This window comes from Lichenostomus cassidix, unplaced genomic scaffold (assembly GCF_008360975.1).
Source record: "Lichenostomus cassidix isolate B80296 unplaced genomic scaffold, HeHo_3.0 HiC_scaffold_38, whole genome shotgun sequence".
Classification (NCBI taxonomy): Eukaryota; Metazoa; Chordata; class Aves; order Passeriformes; family Meliphagidae; genus Lichenostomus; species Lichenostomus cassidix.
The window spans coordinates 241107-260687 of NW_028147440.1; the positions used below are offsets into that span (position 1 = coordinate 241107).

At 42.4% G+C, this 19581-nt stretch overlaps 2 protein-coding genes across 7 annotated transcripts; one reads left to right on the plus strand and one right to left on the minus strand.

The window, feature by feature from the left end:
* Positions 1-554: 554 nt before the first annotated feature.
* On the minus strand, positions 555-12637 carry LOC146422847 (hsp70-binding protein 1-like). Of its 6 annotated transcripts, XM_085045348.1 has the most exons (7): positions 12336-12637; positions 10396-10600; positions 7627-7652; positions 6192-6356; positions 5047-5077; positions 3485-3640; positions 1526-1774 (listed from the first exon to the last, which is right to left on the minus strand). In XM_085045348.1, the coding sequence occupies exons 1-7, from the start codon at positions 12474-12476 to the stop codon at positions 1620-1622; spliced, it is 879 nt and encodes a 292-aa protein (XP_084901474.1). In that variant the 5' UTR covers positions 12477-12637; the 3' UTR covers positions 1526-1619. The 6 variants fall into 6 exon arrangements, with proteins under 6 accessions (XP_084901475.1, XP_084901474.1, XP_084901471.1 ...); XM_085045349.1 differs by lacking the exons at positions 1526-1774; positions 7627-7652 and adding an exon at positions 555-867 and having other exon boundaries at positions 6192-6382; positions 12336-12619; XM_085045345.1 differs by lacking the exon at positions 7627-7652 and having other exon boundaries at positions 1530-1774; positions 6192-6382; positions 12336-12630.
* A 449-nt stretch (positions 12638-13086) lies between these two features.
* On the plus strand, positions 13087-19581 carry LOC146422848 (histone-lysine N-methyltransferase KMT5C-like; the record flags this gene model as incomplete). The annotated part of the gene is made up of 4 exons (XM_085045387.1): positions 13087-13322; positions 15390-15552; positions 17707-17816; positions 19446-19581. Coding segments are annotated over 4 exons (645 nt in total), but the record flags the coding sequence as incomplete, so codon positions are not given.

Below are 19581 nucleotides of genomic sequence, written 5' to 3' on the forward strand. Positions count from 1 at the left end.
ATAATTTTGTGAATTTTTTGGGATATTTTTGGGATTTTTTGGGATATTTTTGGGGATTTCTCCCCCATTTTTGCAGATTTCTCACCCATTTTTTGGCTTTTTTTCCCCATTTTTCTCAGGAATTTCGGATTTTCTCAGGGATTTTTTTTGGAATTTCAGGAATTCTAATATTTTGTAAATATTTTAGGATAATTTTAGGATATTTTGGGATATTTTGGGATGTTTTTCTCACCCACAGAGGATGCCCAGGCTGTGATTTTTAATCCATTTTTGGCTTTTTTTCCCCATTTTTCTCAGGAATTTCGGATTTTCTTGGGGATTTTTTTTGGAATTTCCAGAATTTCAATATTTTGTGAATTTTTTAGGATATTTTGGGATAAATTTTAGGATATTTTGGGATGTTTTTCTCACCCACAGAGGATGCCCAGGCTGTGCTTTTTAACCCATTTTTGGGTTTTTTTTCCCATTTTTTTGCCCATTTTTCTCAGGAATTTCGGATTTTCTCACGGATTTTTTGGGGAATTTCAGGAATTCTGATATTTTGTGAATTTTTTAGGATAATTTTGGGATAAATTTGGGATATTTTGGGATGTTTTTCTCACCCACAGAGGATGCCCAGGCTGTGCTTTTTAACCCATTTTTGGCTTTTTTTCCCCATTTTTCTCAGGAATTTCGGATTTTCTCAGGGATTTTTTTGGGAATTTCCAGAATTTCAATATTTTAGGATTTTTTTAGGATAATTTTGGGATATTTTGGGATGTTTTTCTCACCCACAGAGGATGCCCAGGCTGTGCTCATGAGCTCCGTCGTGTTCTGAGCGAAGCAAATTCACAACTCTGGGAACCAAACCCTGCTGGAGGAGAGCAGCTGGAAGGGAAAATTGGGAAAAATTCAGAGATTTTGGGAAAATTTGGGATTTTCAGAAAATTTGGAGTAATTTTTAGGGGATTTTGGGTCATTTTGGGGCATTTTTGGGGGAATTTTGAGATAATTTTTAAGGATTTTGGGACATTTTTGGCACCAAACTCTGCTGGAGGAGAGCAGCTGGAAGGGAAAATTGGGAGAAAATTAGGAGATTTTGGGAAAATTTGGGAATTTGGGGTCATTTTGGGAAATTTTTGGGTCATTTTGGGTCATTTTAGGGCATTTTTGAGGTAATTTTTGGGGGATTTTGGGTCATTTTAGGGCATTTTAGGACATTTTGGGAACCAAACCCTGCTGGAGAAGAGCAGCTGGAAGGGAAAATTGGGAGAAAATTCAGAGATTTTGGGAAAATTTGGGATTTTCAGAAAATTTGGAGTAATTTTTAGGGGATTTTGGGTCATTTTAGGGCATTTTTGGGGGAATTTTGAGATCATTTTTGGGGATTTTGGGGCATTTTAGGAACAAAACCTGCTGGAGAAGAGCAGCTGGAAGGGAAATTTGGGAAAAAATCAGAGATTTTGGGAAAATTTGGGATTTTGGGGTCATTTTGGTAAATTTTTGGGTCATTTTGGGTCATTTTAGGGCATTTTTGAGGTAATTTTTGAGGGATTTTGTGTCATTTTGGGGAATTTTGGGTCATTTTAGGAACCAAACCTGCTGGAGGAGAGCAGCTGGAAGGGAAAATTGGGGAAAAATTAGGGGATTTTGGGAAAATTTGGGAATTTCTGGGGATTTGGGGAAATTTTTGGGTCATTTAGGATCATTTTTGGGTCATTTTGAGGTAATTTTTGGGGAATTTTGGGGGAATTTTGGGGCATTTTTGGCACCAAACTCTGCTGGAGGAGAGCAGCTGGAAGGGAAATTTGGGATAAAATTCAGAGATTTTGGGAAAATTTGGGATATTTTGGGGATTTGAGGTAATTTCAAGGAATTTTGGGTCATTTGGAGGTAATTTTGGGTCATTTTTTTGACATTTTGGGGGAATTTGGGGTTATTTTTGGGGCAATTTTAGGGTTTTTTTTGGGTTTTTTTCCAGATTTTTTCAGGGTTTTTATCCCCAAAAATTCCACATTTAATTTTGGGTTAAATTTTGGGATTTGGGGGAATTTTAGAGCCATTTTAAGGCTATTTTTGGAGCCATTTTTGGATTTTTTCCTGGTTTTTTTTGCATTTTTTCCAGATTTTTTTAGGGTTTTTTTCCCCAAAATCTCAGCAATAATTTTGGGTTAAATTTTACAATTTTTGGGAATTTTAAGGCTATTTTTTGAGCGATTTTTTTTGATTTTTTGGCCATTTTGAAGCCTTTTTTTCAGCGGTTTTTTTCATTTTTTTCAGGTTTTTTTCCCCCAAAATTCAGGATAAAATTTTGGGTGAAATTTTGGGATTTTTAGGTCTCACCTTTGACTCTGAAAGTGCAGAAAAATGATTTTTTTGGCCATTTTAAAGCCATTTTTTCAGCGGTTTTTTTATTTTTCCAGGATTTTTTCCGGATTTTTTTCCCCCAAAATTCCAGGTTAAAGTTTGGGATTTTTGGGAATTTTAGGGCCATTTTAAGGCTATTTTTGGAGCATTTTTTGGCTATTTTTTGATCTTTTTTTGGGATTTTTTTAGGGTTTTTTTTCCCAAAAATCCCAGCAATAATTTTGGGATAAATTTTACGATTTTTGGGAATTTTAGGTCTATTTTTTGAGCATTTTTTTGCGATTTTTTTCAGGATTTTTTGGGGAATTTTTTAGGCATTTTTCCCCCCAAAATTCCAGGTTTAATTTTGAGATTTTTGGGGAATTTTAGGGCTATTTTAAGGCTATTTTTTGGGCTATTTTTTGACCATTTTTGGGGATTTTTTGGGGATTTTTTAGGGTTTTTTTCCCAAAAATTCCAGCAATAATTTTGGGCTGAATTTTAGGATTTTAAGGCTATTTTAAAGTTAATTTTTGAGCTTTTTTTTTATTTTTTGGCCATTTTAAACCCATTTTTTCAGCGATTTTTTTCAATTTTTTTTTTATTTTTTCCAAATTTTTTTCCCCAAAATTCAGGATAAAATCCCAGATGAAATTTTGGGTGAAATTTGGGTATTTTTGGGTCTCTCCTCTGATCCTGAGCTGCTCCCTCAGCAGGCAGTGCAGAAACAGAATTTTAGGGCTATTTTAGGTCTTTTTTTGGGGATTTTTTCCAGATTTTTTTGGGGATTTTCTTGGGTTTCTTTTTTCCCAAAAATTCTGGGTTTAATTTTGGGTTAAATTTTACATTTTTTAGGAATTTAAAGTCTATTTTTTGAGCGATTTTTTTCATTTTTTGGCCATTTTAAAGCCATTTTTTCAGCATTTTTTTCAATTTTTTCCAGATTTTCTGGGATTTTTTCCCCCAAAATTCCAGGTTAAAGTTTGGGATTTTGGGGAATTTTAGGGCTATTTTAAGGCTATTTTTTGAGCGTTTTTTGGCTATTTTTTGACCGTTTTTTGGGATTTTTTGGGATTTTTTCTAGATTTTTTCAGGTTTTTTTTTCCCCCAAAATTCAGGATAAAATTTTGGGTGAAATTTGGGTATTTTTGGGTCTCACCTCGGATCCTGGGCTGCTCCCTCAGCAGACAGTGAAGCACAAAAGCTCCTTTGGCCCTCAGGGAGGGAAGAGAACTCTGCAAAGTTCCTCCCAAAACCTCCAAACCTCCCAAATCCTGCAGCAGCTGCAAACCCTCAGGTTGGGATCTCACCAGGCCTGGAAATTGGGGAAAAAAAGGGAAAATTAGTCAGAAATTATCCTGAAATTATCCTGAAATTATCACAAAAATATCCTGAAATTATCCTGAAAATATCCTGAATTTATCTTGAATTTATACTGAAATTATACTGAATTTATCTTGAATTTATACTGAATTTATCCTGAAATTATCCTGAAATTATCCTGAAATTATCTTGAAATTATACTGAAAATATCCTGAAAATATCCTGAAATTATCTTCAAATTATACTGAATTTATCCTGAAATTATCCTGAAAATATCCTGAGATTATCTCAAAAATCCCAAATCCTGCAGCAGCTGCAAACCCTCGGGCTGGGATCTCACCAGGCCTGGAATTGGGGAAAAAAAGGGAAAAATTAGCTTTAAAATGTCCTGAAATTATACTGAATTTATCCTGAATTTATCCTGAAAATATCCTGAATTTATCCTGAATTTATCCTGAAATTATCCTAAAATTATCCTGAAATTATCCTGAATTTATACTGAAATTATACTGAAAATATGCTGAAAATGTCCTGAAAATATCCTGAATTTATCTTGAAATTATAACAAAAATATCCTGAAAATATCCTGAAATTATTGTAAAAATATCCTGAAAATATCCTGAAATTATCACAAAAATATCCTGAAAATATCCTGAATTTTTTATCACAAAAATATCCTGAAATTATCCTGAAATGATCCCAAAATTATCTTGAAATTATCCTGAAATTTTACTGGAATTTTACTGAAATTATCTTGAAATTATCCTGAAATTATCCCAAAATAGATCCCAAAATTGTCCCAAAATTGCCTAAAAATTAGATGAAAATCACCTCAAAATCCTCTTAAAATCACCAAAAAATCACCCAAAAATCACCTAAAATTCACTCAAAAATCACCTAAAATCACCTAAAAATCCCAAAAAATCACCCAAAAATCACCTAAAATTCACCTTAAAATCCCCCAAAAAATCCCCCAAAATCACCTAAAATCACCCCAAATTGCCCAAAATTCCCATTTTTCACCCAAAACTCACATGAAATGGCAAACAGAGCAGCACAGGACACGTCAGAGTCCAAATCTCCCTGCAGAGCTCCTAAAAATCCACTAAAAATCCCCTAAAATCCCCAAAAAATCACCTTAAAATCCCCAAAAAATCACCCAAAATTCACCTAAAATCACCCAAAATTGCCCAAAATTCCCATTTTTCACCCCAAAACTCACATGAAATGGCAAACAGAGCAGCACAGGACACTTCAGGCTCAGACTCTCCCTGCAGCATCCCCAGCAGGAGCTGCAGAGCTCCTAAAATCCCCCAAAATTCACCTAAAAATCACCCAAAAATCACCTAAAATCACCCAAAATTGCCCAAAATTCCCATTTTTTCCCCCAAAACTCACATGAAATGGCAAACAGAGCAGCACAGGACACCTCAGGATCCAAATCTCCCTGCAGAGCTCCTAAAATCCACTAAAAATTCCCCAAAATTCACCTAAAAATCACCTAAAAATCCCCTTAAAACCCCCCAAAATCACCTAAAATCACCCAAAATTCCCATTTTTTCCCCCAAAACTCACATGAAATGACAAACAGAGCAGCACAGGACACCTCAGGATCCAAATCTCCCTGCAGAGCTCCAAAAATCCCCTAAAATCCCCTAAAAATCCCCCAAAATTCACCTAAAAATCCCCAAAAAATCACCAAAATTCACCTAAAAATCACCCAAAATTGCCCAAAATTCCCATTTTTCACCCCAAAACTCACAGGAAATGGCAAACAGAGCAGCTGAAGCCACTTCAGGCTCAGATTCTCCCTGCAGCATCCCCAGCAGGAGCTGCAGAGCTCCCAAAAATCCCTGAAAATCCCCCAAAAATCACCTTAAAATCACCAAAAAATCACCTAAAATCACCCAAAATCGCCCAAAATTCACCGAAATTTCCCAAATTTCCCCCAAAACTCACATGAAATGGCAAACAGAGCAGCACAGCACACCTCAGGATCCAAATCTCCCTGCAGCATCCCCAGCAGTGCTCCTAAAATCCCCCAAAATCCCCTAAAAATCACCTTAAAATCCCCTTAAAAATCCCCAAAAATCACCCAAAATTGCCCAAAATTCCCATTTTTTCCCCCAAAACTCACATGAAATGGCAAACAGAGCAGCACAGCACACCTCAGGCTCAGCTTCTCCCTGCAGCATCCCCAGCAGGAGCTGCAGAGCTCCCAAAAATCCCCTAAAAATCACCTAAAAATCACCCAAAATTCACCTAAAAATCACCTAAAATCACCCAAAATTGCCCAAAAATCCCATTTTTCACCCCAAAACTCACATGAAATGGCAAACAGAGCAGCAGAAGCCACTTCAGGCTCAGATTCTCCCTGCAGCATCCCCAGCAGGAGCTGCAGAGCTCCCAAAAATCCCTGAAAATCCCCCAAAAATCACCTTAAAATCACCAAAAAATCACCTAAAATCACCCAAAATTGCCCAAAAATCCCATTTTTTCCCCCAAAACTCACATGAAATGGCAAACAGAGCTGCACAGCACACCTCAGGCTCAGATTCTCCCTGCAGCATCCCCAGCAGGAGCTGCAGAGCTCCCAAGCCCAGCGCTCTGCTCTGAGCTTTGGGCAGATTTTGGGAACAACAACCCAAAACTCGAGCGGCTGAGGAGCGGATGGGAGCCCAGGGGTGGGAGAGGAGCCCAGAAATCACCTCCAGGCCGCCCAGGGAGCAGAAATCTGGGGAGAAAAAGGCAAAATTTGGGTTAAAAAGGGAAAAAATTGGGAAAAAATGTGAAAAAATGGTGAAAAAATGGGATTAAAAGGTCAAAAAATGGGGGTAAAAAGTGAAAATTGCACAGGAAATGTCCCAAAATTCACCTAGAAAAGCAAAAAAATGAGGTTAGGAGGTGAAAATTGACACGAATTTTATGAGCAATAATCCAAATTTCCCCAAATTTCCCCAAATTTTCCCCAAATTTCGCAGGAAATCCCAAAACTCGAGCGGCTGAGGAGCGGATGGGAGCCCAGGGGTGGGAGAGAAACCCAGAAATCACCTCCAGGCCGCCCAGGGAGCAGAAATCTGGGGAGAAAAAGGGAAAAAATGAGAAAATTTGGGGTTAGAAAGTGAAAAAATGGGAAAAAAAGGTGAAAAAATGGGGGTAAAAAGTGAAAATCCCACAGAAAATGTCCCAAAATTGACCCCAAAAGTCACTCAGGAGCCCCAAAATCACCTCCAGGCTGCCCAGGGAGCAGAAATCTGGGGAGAAAAACAGAGAAATTGGGAAAAAATGAGATTAAAAGGTGAAAAAATGGTGAAAAATGGTGAAAATCCCACCAAAAAAGCCCTAAAATTGCCCCAGAAAAGCAAAAAAAATGGGGTTAGGAGGAGAAAATTAACACAAATTTGACAGGAAATAACCCAAAACTGCCTCGAAGAAACCCAGGGAGCAGAAATCTGGGGAGAAAAACACAGAAAATGGGAAAAAATGGGGTTAAAAGGTGAAAAAATGGGAAAAAAAGGTGAAAAAATGGGGAAAAAAGGTGAAAAAATGGGTTAGGAGAGTAAAAAATGGGGATAAAAAGTGAAAATCCTACAGAAAATGTCCCAAAATTGACCCCAAAATCACCTCCAGGCCGCCCAGGGAGCAGAAATCTGGGGAGAAAAAAGGAAAATTTGGGGTTAGAAGGTGAAAAAATGGGAAAAAAAGGTGAAAAAATGGAGTTAAAAGGTCAAAAAATGGGGTTAGGAGAGCAAAAAATGGGGATAAAAAGTGGAAAAATGGGGTTGGGAGGTGAAAATTTTACAGAAAATCCATGAAAATTCAACCTGAAATCCTTCAGGAGAACAAAAAATGGGATAAAAGGTGAAAAAATTGGATTAATAGGTGAAAAAATGGGATTAGGAGGTGAAAATTAACACAAATCCTACAGGAAATGTCCCAAAATTGACCCCAAAAGTCACTCAGGAGCCCCAAAATCACCTCCAGGCCACCCAGGGAGCAGAAATCTGGGGAGAAAAAGAGAAAAAATGGACAAAAATGGTGAAAAAATGGTGAAAAACTGTGAAAAAATGGAGAAAAAAGGTGAAAAAATGGGAAAAAAAGGTGAAAAAATGGGATTAAAAGGTAAAAAAATGGGGGTAAAAAGTGAAAATCCTACAGAAAATGTCCCAAAATTGACCCCAAAATCACCTCCAGGCCGCCCAGGGAGCAGAAATCTGGGGAGAAAAACACAGAAATTGGGAAAAATGGGATTAAAAGGTGAAAAAATGGGGAAAAAAGGTCAAAAAATGGGTTTAGGAGAGCAAAAAATGGGGTTGGGAAGTGAAAATTTCATAGAAAATCCATCAAAATTCAACCTGAAATCCTTCAGGAGAACAAAAAATGGGATTAAGAGGTGAAAAAATTGGAAAAAATGGGATTAAAAATGAAAAAATGGGATAAAAAGTGAAAAAATGGGGAAAAAAAGTGAAAATTAACAAAAATCGCACAGAAAATGTCCCAAAATTGACCCCAAAAGTCACTGAGGAGCCCCAAAATCACCTCCAGGCTGCCCAGGGAGCAGAAATCTGGGGAGAAAAACAGAGAAATTGGGAAAAAATGAGATTAAAAGGTGAAAAAATGGTGAAAAAATGGAGAAAAAAGGTGAAAAAATGGGAAAAAAAGGTGAAAAAATGGGATTAAAAGGTGTAAAAATGGGGATAAAAGTGAAAATCCTACAGAAAATGTCCCAAAATTCACCTAGAAAAGCAAGAAATGAGGTTAGGAGGTGAAAATTGACACAAATCTCACCAAAAATGCCCCAAAATCCACCAAAAATCCCAAATATTCCCCAAAAAAAACCCCAAAAACATCCCCAAAAATCCCAAATATTTGCAAAAAAAACCCCAAAATCCAAAAAAAGATTCCCCAAAATCCCCTGAAAATAATAAATAAATTGCAAAACCACCAAAAAAATCACGAAAATCCCATAAAGTCTGCCCAAAATTGCAAAATGTCCCAAAAAATCAGAAAAAATCCACAAAAAATCACCAAAAAATTGCAAAAAAATCACAAAAAAGATCTGAAAAAAATCCTGAAAAATTCCCAAAAAATCACCTAAAAAATGCAAAAATAATCTCAAAAAAATCCCCAAAAAATCACAAAAAACTCGCAAAAAAATCCCCAAAAAATTCCCAAATATTCCCCAAAAAATCCCCCAAAAATTTGTAAAGAAACTGCCAAAAAGTGAAAAAAAAAATCCGAAAAAAATCACAAAAAATCACCAAAAAAATCACAAAAAATCACCAAAAAAATTGCAAAAAATCACCAAAAAAATCACCAAAAAATTCAGAGAAAATCTCAAAAATTCCAAAATCAGAGAAAATCCTCCAAAATCCCCAAAAAAATCACAAAATCCCCAAACATAATTTAAAATCACAAAAATCACAAAAAAATCAGGAAAAAATTGAAAAAAATCCCAAAAAACTCACTAAAAAATCCCCAAAAATTTTAAAAAAATTGCAAAAAAAATCCGAAAAAACCCAAAAAAATCACCAAAAAAATCGAAAAAAAATCACAAAAAATCCCCAAAAAATCGCAAAAAAAATCCGAAAAAAATCCCAAAAAATCCTAAATTTCCCCCAAAATTTGCTAAACTCACCATTGGCATTATCCAGACTCTTGCAGAGCTCCTGCAGCTCCTCCAGAGCCACTTGATGCTCTCTGGTTTCCCCAAAACACCCAAAATCCCAATGATTGACCCAAAATCCACCAAAAATCCTAAATATTCCCCCAAAAATCCAAATATTGCTCAAAACAATCCCCAAAAATCCGCAAAAAATCGCAAAAAAATCAGAAAAATCCCCAAAAAATCAGAAAAATTTTTTAAAAATCGTAAAAAAATCCCAAAAAAATCACTAAAAAATCCCCAAAAAATCCGCCAAAAATCGCAAAAAAATCAGAAAAAATTAGAAAAAAATAGTTTAAAAATCCCCAAAAAAACCCTTAAAACATCCCAAAAACCCTCCAAAATGTCACCCAAAAAATCAGAGAAAAGCTCCAAAAAATCACCAAAAAATGCCGAAAAAATCGCAAAAAAATCGCAAAAAATCACCAAAAAATTGCAAAAAAAATCCGAAAAAAATCCCAAAAATTCCCAAAAAAATCCCAAAAAATCCCAAATTCCCCAAACTTACCATTGGCATTCTCCAGACTCTCGCAGAGCTCCTGCAGCTCCTCCAGAGCCATTTGATGCTCTCTGGTTTCCCCAAAACACCCAAAATCCCAATGATTGACCCAAAATCCACCAAAAATCCTAAATATTTCCCCAAAAATCCAAATATTGCTCAAAACAATCCCCAAAAATCCGCAAAAAATCGCAAAAAAATCAGAAAAATCCCCAAAAAATCAGAAAAATTTTTTAAAAATCGTAAAAAAATCCCAAAAAAATCACTAAAAAATCCCCAAAAAATCTCCCAAAAAAATCACAAAAATTCGCAAAAAAACCCCAAAAAATCCCAAAAAATCCTCCAAAATCACCAAAAATCACCAAAAAATCAGAGAAAATCCCCAAAAATCCCCAAAAAATCCCAAAAATTACAAAAATCAGGAAAGAATTCGAAAAAAATCTCAAAAAACTCACCAAAAAATCCCCCAAAATTAATAAAAAAATTGCAAAAAACCAAAAACCCAAAAATCACAAAAAAATTGAAAAATAAAATCCCAAAAATTCCCAAAATCCCAAAAAATCCCAAATTCCCCAAAATTTACCATTGGCATTATCCAGGCTCTCGCAGAGCTCCTGCAGCTCCTCCAGAGCCATTTGATGCTCTCTGGTTTCCCCAACTCCTCTCTCTGCAGTTTCCTCTCCTGGACAAGGTTTGTTCAAAATCCCCAAACATCGCTGCAGCTCCAGGTGAGATCCTCCTGCTGCTCCCAGGGCCTCTGAAATGGCAGATTGGAGCCACTGCTGTCTCTGAAAATGGGAAAATAGAGAAAATTAGCAAAAATTTGGTGAAAAAATGGTGAAAATCGGTGAAAAAATGGCGAAAATCGGTGGAAAAATGGGGAAAATATGGTGAAATTGAACCCCAAAATCAACTCCTGCTGCTCCCAGGGCTTCTGAAATGGCAGATTGGAGCCACTGGTGTGTCTAAAAAATTAAAAATATTGAAAATTAGGAGAAAAATGGTGAAAATTTGGGGAAAATCGGTGGAAAAATGGGGAAAATATGGCGAAAAATGATGAAAATAAGGTGAAAAATTGGCAAAAAAATCACCAAAAATTGGCAAAAATCATCAGAAAATCATCCCCAAAATGAGTCCAAAATGAGTCCAAAAGTGGCAAAAAATGGCCCAAAAACCCACTAAAAATCAGCAAAAATTTGGCTCAGAATCATCAAAAATTGTCCAAAATTGGGAAAAAGTTTCCCCAGAAACACCAAAATTCATCCCAAAATCACCTCCTGCTGCTCCCAGGGCTTCTGAAATGGCAGATTGGAGCCACTGCTGTCTCTAAAAAATTAAAAATATTGAAAATTAGGAGAAAAATGGTGAAAATTTGGGGAAAATCGGTGAAAAAATGGCGAAAATCGGCGGAAAAATGGGGAAAATATGGCGAAAAATGATGAAAATAAGGTGAAAAAATGGCAAAAAATCACCAAAAGTCTGTGAAAAAATCACCAAAAATCAGCAAAAAATCATCGTCCAAATCAGCCCAAAATTGGCAAAAAGTCACTGAAAGTTGGGCAAAAAATCAGCGAAAAATCGGCAAAATTAGGCCAAAATTGGTGAAAATTGGCAAAAAAATTGGAAAAAAACTATCAAAAATTGGGGAAAAATTGGCAAAAAATCACCAAAAATTGGTGAAAAATCGGCAAAAAATCAGCCTCCAAATCGGCAAAAATCAGCAGAAAAAAGCTGAAAATTCGGTGAAAATTAGGCAAAAATGGGGAAAAAATTGGCAAAAAGTTACCTCAGAAACACCAAAATCAACCCCAAAATAAACACCAAAATCAACTCCCAAACCCCCAAAATAAACCCCAAAACCCCAAAATAAGCCCCAAAATCAACTCCAAACCCAAAATAAGCCTCAAATCGCCTCAGGATTCTCCGAATTCCTCAGAAAAAAAACCCCAAAAAAACCCCAAAATCCTCAAAAAAACCCCAAAACCCCTCAGGATCCCCTGAGCTCCCCAAAATCAACCCCAAAACCCCAAAATCAACCCCAAACCCCAAAATAAGCCCCCAAATCAACTCCAAACCCAAAATAAACCTCAATTCCCCTCAGGATTCTCCAAATTCCCCAGAAAAAAACCCAAAAAAACCCCAAAATCCTCAAAAAAACCCCAAAACCCCTCAGCATCCCCTGAGCTCCCCGAACTCCTAAAATCAACCCCAAAACCCCCAAAATCAACCCCAAAACCTCACAAAATCAACCCCAAACCCCAAAATAAGCCTCAAATCGCCTCAGGATTCTCCGAATTCCCCAGAAAAAAAAACCAAAAAACCCCCCAAATCCTCAAAAAAACCCCAAAACCCCTCAGCATCCCCTGAGCTCCCCAAAATCAACCCCAAAAACCCCCAAAATCAACCCCAAACCCCAAAATAAGCACCAAAATCAACCCCAAACCCAAAATAAACCTCAATTTCCCTCAGGATTCTCCGAATTCCCCACAAAAAACCCAAAAAAAACCCCCAAACTCCCCTCACCTCCTCGGCCATGGGCTCCCGCCGCTCCGGCCGCGCCTCTCCCGCCACCACCGCCATCTCCAGCAAGCCCTGCAGGCTTCTCGAAGGTTCCCTGCGGCTCCCTCCGCTTCTTTCGTCCCCTCCGCCTTCCTTCGCCGCCATCGCCGCAACGAAAAAAACGGAAAAAAGCGGGAAAAAGCCCCGGAAAAGCTCCCGGGATGGCGGCAGTGATCAGCGGCGGCTGGGTGGCGCCATCTTGGAAAGGGCGGGGTTTGGACAGGAAGTGGGCGGAGCTTGGAGGGGAAATGGGCGTGGCTTGTGGGTATTGTTTATAGCCGGCAGCGCGCTGGGCTCATTGTGAGGCGATGGGAATGATTGACAGCGCGGTTTGGCCAATGGGAGTGAAGGAAGTTAGGCTGGCGGCCAATGGAAAGCGAGGAGGGCGGTTGGTTTTAACCAATAGCAGGAGGGAGGCGGAGCTCGCCGGCTTTCCGCCAATCAAATAGCATAAATTCATGAGTGGCATCCCTGCTAACCAATAGAAACCCCGCATCGCCGCCGACCAATCGGGTTGCGCCTTCCCTTCACCCAATCACCTCTCCGCTCGCCTCACGGCGGAGGCGGGACTCCGCGGGCGGCAGCCAATGGGAGGCGGCGCGCGGAGGGCCGGCGGCCAATGGGGATGGCGGAGCGGGCGGCGGGAGCGGCAGGGCGGCAGGCCGGGCTGGGCGATGGCGGCGGCGGCGCTCCGGTAACGGCGAGCTTCGGCTAGCGGCAGCTGCTCCCGCCGCGCTCGGCGCTCCTCCCGCTCACCCCGCCGCTGTTGCAGGCGCGGCGGAGCAGCAGCAGCAGCAGCAGGAGGAGGAGGAGGAGGAGGCGGCGGCCCATGCGGTCGCGGCTGCCGGTGAGGGCGGTGACGGCCAGGGAGCTGTGCGAGAACGACGACCTGGCGACGAGCCTCGTGCTGGACTCGGTGCTCGGCTTTCGGACGCACAAGATGGGAGTCAGGTGAGGCCCGAGGGCGCCGGGAGCTGCCGGGCGGGAGAAGCCGAGTCCTCAGGGGGATACCGGACGCACCGGCGGGGGAAGAGCGGCGGCGTGAAGCGGAGATCCCGTTAAAACGAGGGATCCCCGTGCCGGTGCGTGTCACCGGTGCCGCCGGGGGGTGGAACCATCATCGCCGGTCGCTCTCGATCACTCCCGGTCACTCCCGGTGCCTCTCGGTAGTTGTCGGTCCCTCTCGGTCGTTTTCGGCATCTCTCGGTCCCTCTCGGTCATTTTCGGAATCTCTCGGTCACTCTCGGTCACTTTCGGAATCTCTCGGAGCCTCCCGGTGCCTTCTGGTCACTCTCGGTCACTCCCGGTGCCTCTCGGTCACTCCCGGTGCGTTCCGGTCACCCCGGCGGTCACTCCTGTCCCTCCGTGGGTCACTCCGTTGGTCACTGCGGTCACTCCGGTCACTCCTGGTCACTCCTGTCCCTCCGTGGGTCACTCCGTTGGTCACTGCGGTCACTCCGGTCCCTCCGTGGGTCACTCCCGGTCACTCCGGTCCTCTCAGTCACCGAATCTGCGGGATAAAGAAAAATCCTCTAACGCTGTATTTGAAGCGATAGCGAATCAGCCATTCCTTTATTTGCTGGCCAGGATGTGCCTGGGGAAGTATCCCGAGAACACATCAGAGAGTTTTCTGATTTTTATACAGAATTTTCTGCATTTTATACACTCAAAACCCCATAGAGATACATTATTTTAAAATTCATTGGACCGGAGTTGAGTAACCTCCGATATTCAGGTTCTCATTGGATCCGAATCTCTTCACTTCTGATGCTAATTAGGTATTTAATTCTTGAGGTTTTTTATCATTCCTGTTTGGGATCAGATGCCTGCAGCCCTGCTGGAGGCGGTAAATGTTTGAGATAACTCCATTAACATCTGTTAATGTTCTTTATCTTTCCGCTTATCTTCGGGGTCAATCCCAACTCCGGAGGGTGATACTATTATCTCTTAAAAAAAAACCTAAAGAAAGCTCCTTTTCTCTAGGTAAAGTCAAGTTAAAACTAGCTAGAGAGATACAATAAAATTTCTTCAGTTATGTTGTTTTCCAACAATTCCGCTCCCTCGGTCGGTCACTGCGGTCATTCCGTGGGTCACTCCCGGTCCCTCGGTCGGTCCTCCGGTCCCTCTGTCGGTCACTGCGGTCACTCCCGGTCACTCCGCTCCCTCGGTCGGTCCCTCCATTGGTCACTCCGGTCCCTCGGTCGGTCACTCCGGTCACTCCGTTAGTCACTCCGGTCACTCCGTTGGTCACTCCGGTCACTCCCGGTCGCTCTGTGGGTCCCTCCGGTCCCTCTGGTCCCTCGGTCGGTCACTCCGGTCGCTCTGTCGGTCACTCCCGGTCACTCCCGCTCCCTCTGTCGGTCCTCCGGTCCCTCGGCCGGTCACTGCGGTCACTCCCGGTCACTCCGCTCCCTCGGTCGGTCCCTCCGGTCCCTCTGTCGGTCCCTCCGGTCCCTCTGTCGGTCACTCCGGTCCCTCTGTCGGTCACTCCGATCCCTCGGTCGGTCCCTCCGGTCACTCCGTTGGTCACTCCGGTCGCTCGGTCGGTCCCTCCGGTCCCTCTGTCGGTCCCTCCGGTCCCTCTGTCGGTCACTCCGGTCACTCTGTCGGTCACTCCGGTCCCTCTGTCGGTCACTCCGTTGGTCACTCCGGTCCCTCTGTCGGTCCCTCCGGTCACTCTGTCGGTCCCTCCGGTTCCTCTGTCGGTCCCTCCGGTCCCTCTGTCGGTCACTCCGATCCCTCGGTCGGTCACTCCTGGTCACTCCGGTCCCTCTGTCGGTCACTCCGGTTCCTCTGTCGGTCCCTCCGGTCACTCCGGTCGCTCGGTCGGTCCCTCCGGTCACTCCGTTGATCACTCCGCTCCCTCGGTCGGTCACTCCGGTCGCTCTGTGGGTCACTGTCGGTCCCTCCGGTCCCTCGGTCTCGGTCACTCTGGTCACTCCGTTGGTCACTCCGGTCCCTCGGTCGGTCACTCCGGTCACTCCGTTGGTCACTCCGGTCCCTCTGTCCCTCTCCCAGCCCGCTGCCGTCGTTCCGCCGCCGCGCTCAGCTCCGCGCGGCCATCGAGGCGTTCCGGCAGCGCAGGGATCTGGAGGCGGCGTGGAGAGCGCTGAGCGCCGTGTGGGCAGCGGGATTCTTCCGGCAGCGGCGGCCCGAGCAGCGAGCGGCGCTCAAAAACCATGTAGGAGGAGTTTGTGGGGTTTTCTGGGATTTTTGTGGGGGTTTTTTTTTTATTTTTTGGGGGGTCTATGTGGGGGCAAAAATGGCGCCTTCATGAGGGTTGTGAGGGGCTGGGTGTCTCTATGTGGGTTTTTTAATGTTTTTATGTGGTATTTTGGGTTTTTTTGGGGGGTTTGGGGTTCTTTATGGACTCTGGGGTGTCTTTATGGGTTTTTTTGGTGTTTTTTTGGGGTTTTTATGAGGTTTTAATGAGGTCTATGGAGGCAAAGATGGCGCCTTCGTGAGGGCTGTGAGGGCTTGGGTGTCTCTGTGGGGTTTTTATGAGGTATTTAAGGGTTTTTTTTGTTGTTTTTATGGGTTTTCTTGGGGGTTTGGGGGTTTCTGTGGGGTCTGGGGTGTCTTTATGGGGTTTTTTTATGGGATTTGTGGGGTTTTTAATGGGTTTTGGAGAGCATTGAGCGCCGTGTGGGCAGCGGGATTCTTCCGGCAGCGGCGGCCCGAGCAAAGAGCGGCGCTCAAAAACCATGTAGGAGGAGTTTGGTGGGGTTTTTTGGGATGTTTTGAGGTTTTTTTGGTGTTTTTTGGGTTTTTTTTTGAGGTCTCTGTGGGGGCAAAAATGGCGCCTTCGTGAGGGCTGTGAGGGCTTGGGTGTCTCTGTGGGGTTTTTATGAAGTATTTATGGGGGTTTTTGGGTTCTTTTGGGGTTTGTGAAGTTTTTGTTTGGGTTTATGAGGTGTTTATGGGGTTTTTGTGGGGTTTTATGGCTTTTTTTGGGGGGTTGTTTTGGGGTCTCTATGAGGTCTATGGGGGCAAAGATGGCGCCTTCATGAGGGCTGTGAGGGCTTGGGTGTCTCTGTGGGTTTTTTATGAGGTATTTAAAGGTTTTTTTTCCTTGTTTTTATGGGTTTTCGTGGGGGTTTGGGGGTCTTTGTGGGGTCTGGTGTGTCTTTATAGGGTTTTTATGGGATTTGTGGGGTTTTTATGGGGTTTTGGAGAGCATTGAGTGCCGTGTGGGCAGTGGGATTCTTCCGGCAGCGGCGGCCCGAGCAGCGAGTGGCGCTCAAAAATCATGTAGGAGCGTTTAGTAGGGTTTTTGTGGGGTTTGGGGTTTTTTTGGGGTTTTTTTTTTTTGTTTGTTTGTTTTTTTTATTTTTTGGGGTCTCTATGGGGGCAAAGATGGCGCCTTCGTGAGGGCTGTGAGGGCTTGGGTGTCTCTGCGGGGTTTTTATGAGGTATTTAAGGGTTTTTTTTGTTGTTTTTATGGGTTTTCTTGGGAGTTTGGGGGTCCTTATGGGGTCTGGGGTGTCTTTATGGGGTTTTTTTTTTCTTTTTTGTGGTTTTTTGGGGGTTTTTATGAGGTTTTTATGAGGTCTGTGGGGGCAAAAATGGCGCCTTTATGAGGGCTGTGAGGGGCCGAGTGTCTCTATGTGGGTTTTTTAATGTTTTTTGTGGTTTTTTTGGGTTTTCTTTGGGGTTTGGGGTTCTTTATGGGGTCTGGGGTGTCTTTATGGGGTTTTTTGTGGGTTTTTTGGTGTTTTTTTTGGTTTTTATGAGGTTTTTATGAGGTCTGTGGGGGCAAAGATGGCGCCTTTATGAGGGCTGTGAGGGGCTGGGTGTCTCTATGTGGGTTTTTTAATGTTTTTCTGTGGTATTTTGGGTTTTTTTTGGGTTTTCTTTGGGGCTTGGGGTGCTTTATGGGGTCTGGTGCAAAAAACCAAAACCCAACACCACCAAACTCTTTATGGGGCAGGGTGTCTTTATGGGTTTTTTTGGTGTTTTTTTAAGGTTTTTATGAGGTCTGTGGGGGCAAAGATGGCGCCGTCATGAGGGCTGTGAGGGCTTGGGTGTCTCTGTGGGGTTTTTGGGGTTTTTTTGTTGTTTTTATGGGTTTTCTTGGGGGTTGGGGGTCTTTATGGGGTTTTGGGGGAGGTTATGGAGTTTTTGTTGGGTTTTATGGTGTTTTTTGGGGGTTTTTTTTGGTTTTTAAGATGTCTTCATGAGGTCTGTGAGGTCCTGGTTGTCTCTATGAAGTTTTTATGTGTTTTTTCGGGGTTTTTTAGGTTTTTCATGGGTTTTTTGGGCTCTGTGGGTTTCTGTAGGATCTCTAGCATCACAAATAAATCTAGAATTTCCCAAACCCCATTTTTCCCCTCAGGTTTTTCGTTATCTCCTCACTTTGCTGCCCGAAAGTGGATTTTCCATCCAGCGCTGCAATCGCTACAGCAGAGAGACCAACGGGGCCAGAGTGGTGGCAACCAGGGCCTGGTGGGTCTGAAAAACCCCCAAAATCAGCCCCAAAACCCCAAAATCAGCCCCAAAATTTACCCCAATTTTTCCCCATTTTTCTCCCAGTTTTCCCCCAAAATTTCTCAATTTTTTCCCCATTTTCCCGTCTTTTCCCCCCAATTTCCCCATAACTTTTCCCCCATTTTTCCCCAAAATTTCTCAATTTTTTCCCAAATTTCCCCAAAATTTCTCAATTTTTCCCCCAATTTTCCCCCATTTTTCCACATTTTAATTTTTCCCCCATTTTTCCCCCAATCTTTCCCCCAACCCAATCTTTCCCCAAAATTTCTCATATTTTTCCCATTTTCCCCATAACCCACCCCCATCTTTTCCCAAAATTTCTCCACTTTTTCCCCATTTTCCCCCTAACTTTTCCCCCATTTTTCCCCAAAATTCAATTTTCCCCATTTTTCCCCCACCCAAACCCCCACCCAAAACAACCACCCCCAAAACCCCAAACCCCCAAAACCAACCCACCCCAAAACCACCCACCCCCAACCCACTAACTTTTCCCCCATTTTTTTCCCAAAATCTCTGATTTTTTTCCCCACTTTTCCCCTAACTTTTCCCCATTTTTCCCCCATTTTCCCTCGAATTTTTTCCCCAATTTTTCTCCCAATTTCCCCATAATTTTTCCCCAAAATCTCTCATTTTTCCCCAAATTTCCCCATTTTCAGGCGCAAACACAAGACACTCGAGTTGCTCTCAATTTTCCCAAAATCTCTGATTTTTTCCCCAATTTTTCTCCCAATTTCCCCATCACTCTCCCCCATCATTTCCCCCAAAATCTCTCATTTTCTCCCCAATTTCCCCAACTTTTCCCCAAACACCATAACCTTTGCTCCAATTTCCCCAAAATCTGTCAATTTTTCCCCATTTTTCCCCAAACTTTTCCCCATTTTTCCCCCATTTCTCAATTTTTTCCCCATTTCTCCCAATTTCCCCACAATTTTCCCAAAATCTCCCAATTTTCCCCCAAATTTCTTTTCCACACAAACTCATTTGCTCCCAATTTTCCCAAAATCTCTTTTCCCCCAAATTTTCTCCCAATTTCCCCATAACTTTCCCCCATTTTTTCCCCAAAATCTCTCAATTTTTTCCCCATTTTTCCCCAAACTTTTCCCCATTTTCTCCCATTTTCCCCTCTAATTTTTCCCCAATTTCCCCATAATTTCCCCCACAATTTTCCCCAAAATCTCTCATTTTTCCCCAAATTTCCCCCATTTTTAGGCGCAAACACAAGACACTGGAGTTGCTCTCAATTTCCCCAAAATCTCTGATTTTTTTCCCCATTTTTCCCCTAACTTTTCCCCATTTTTCCCCCATTTTCCCTCGAATTTTTCCCCAATTTTTCTCCCAATTTCCCCATCACTTTCCCCCAAAATCTCTCATTTTCTCCCCAAATTTCCCCATTTCCAGGCGCAAACACGAGACCCTTGAGCTGCTCTCAATTTCCCCAAAATCTCTCATTTTTTTCCCCATTTTTCCCCAAACTTTTCCCCATTTTATCCCATTTTCCCTCTAATTTTTTCCCCAATTTTTCTCCCAATTTCCCCATAATTTTTCCCCAAAATCTCTCATTTTCTCCCCAAATTCCCCCATTTCCAGGCGCAAACACGAGACACTTGAGCTGCTCTCAGGCTGTGGAGTTGAGCTGAGAGGATCTGACAGAACTCTGGTGAGGAGAGGAGAGAATGACTTCAGCCTGATGTACTCCACCAGGAGCAGGAGAACTCAGCTCTGG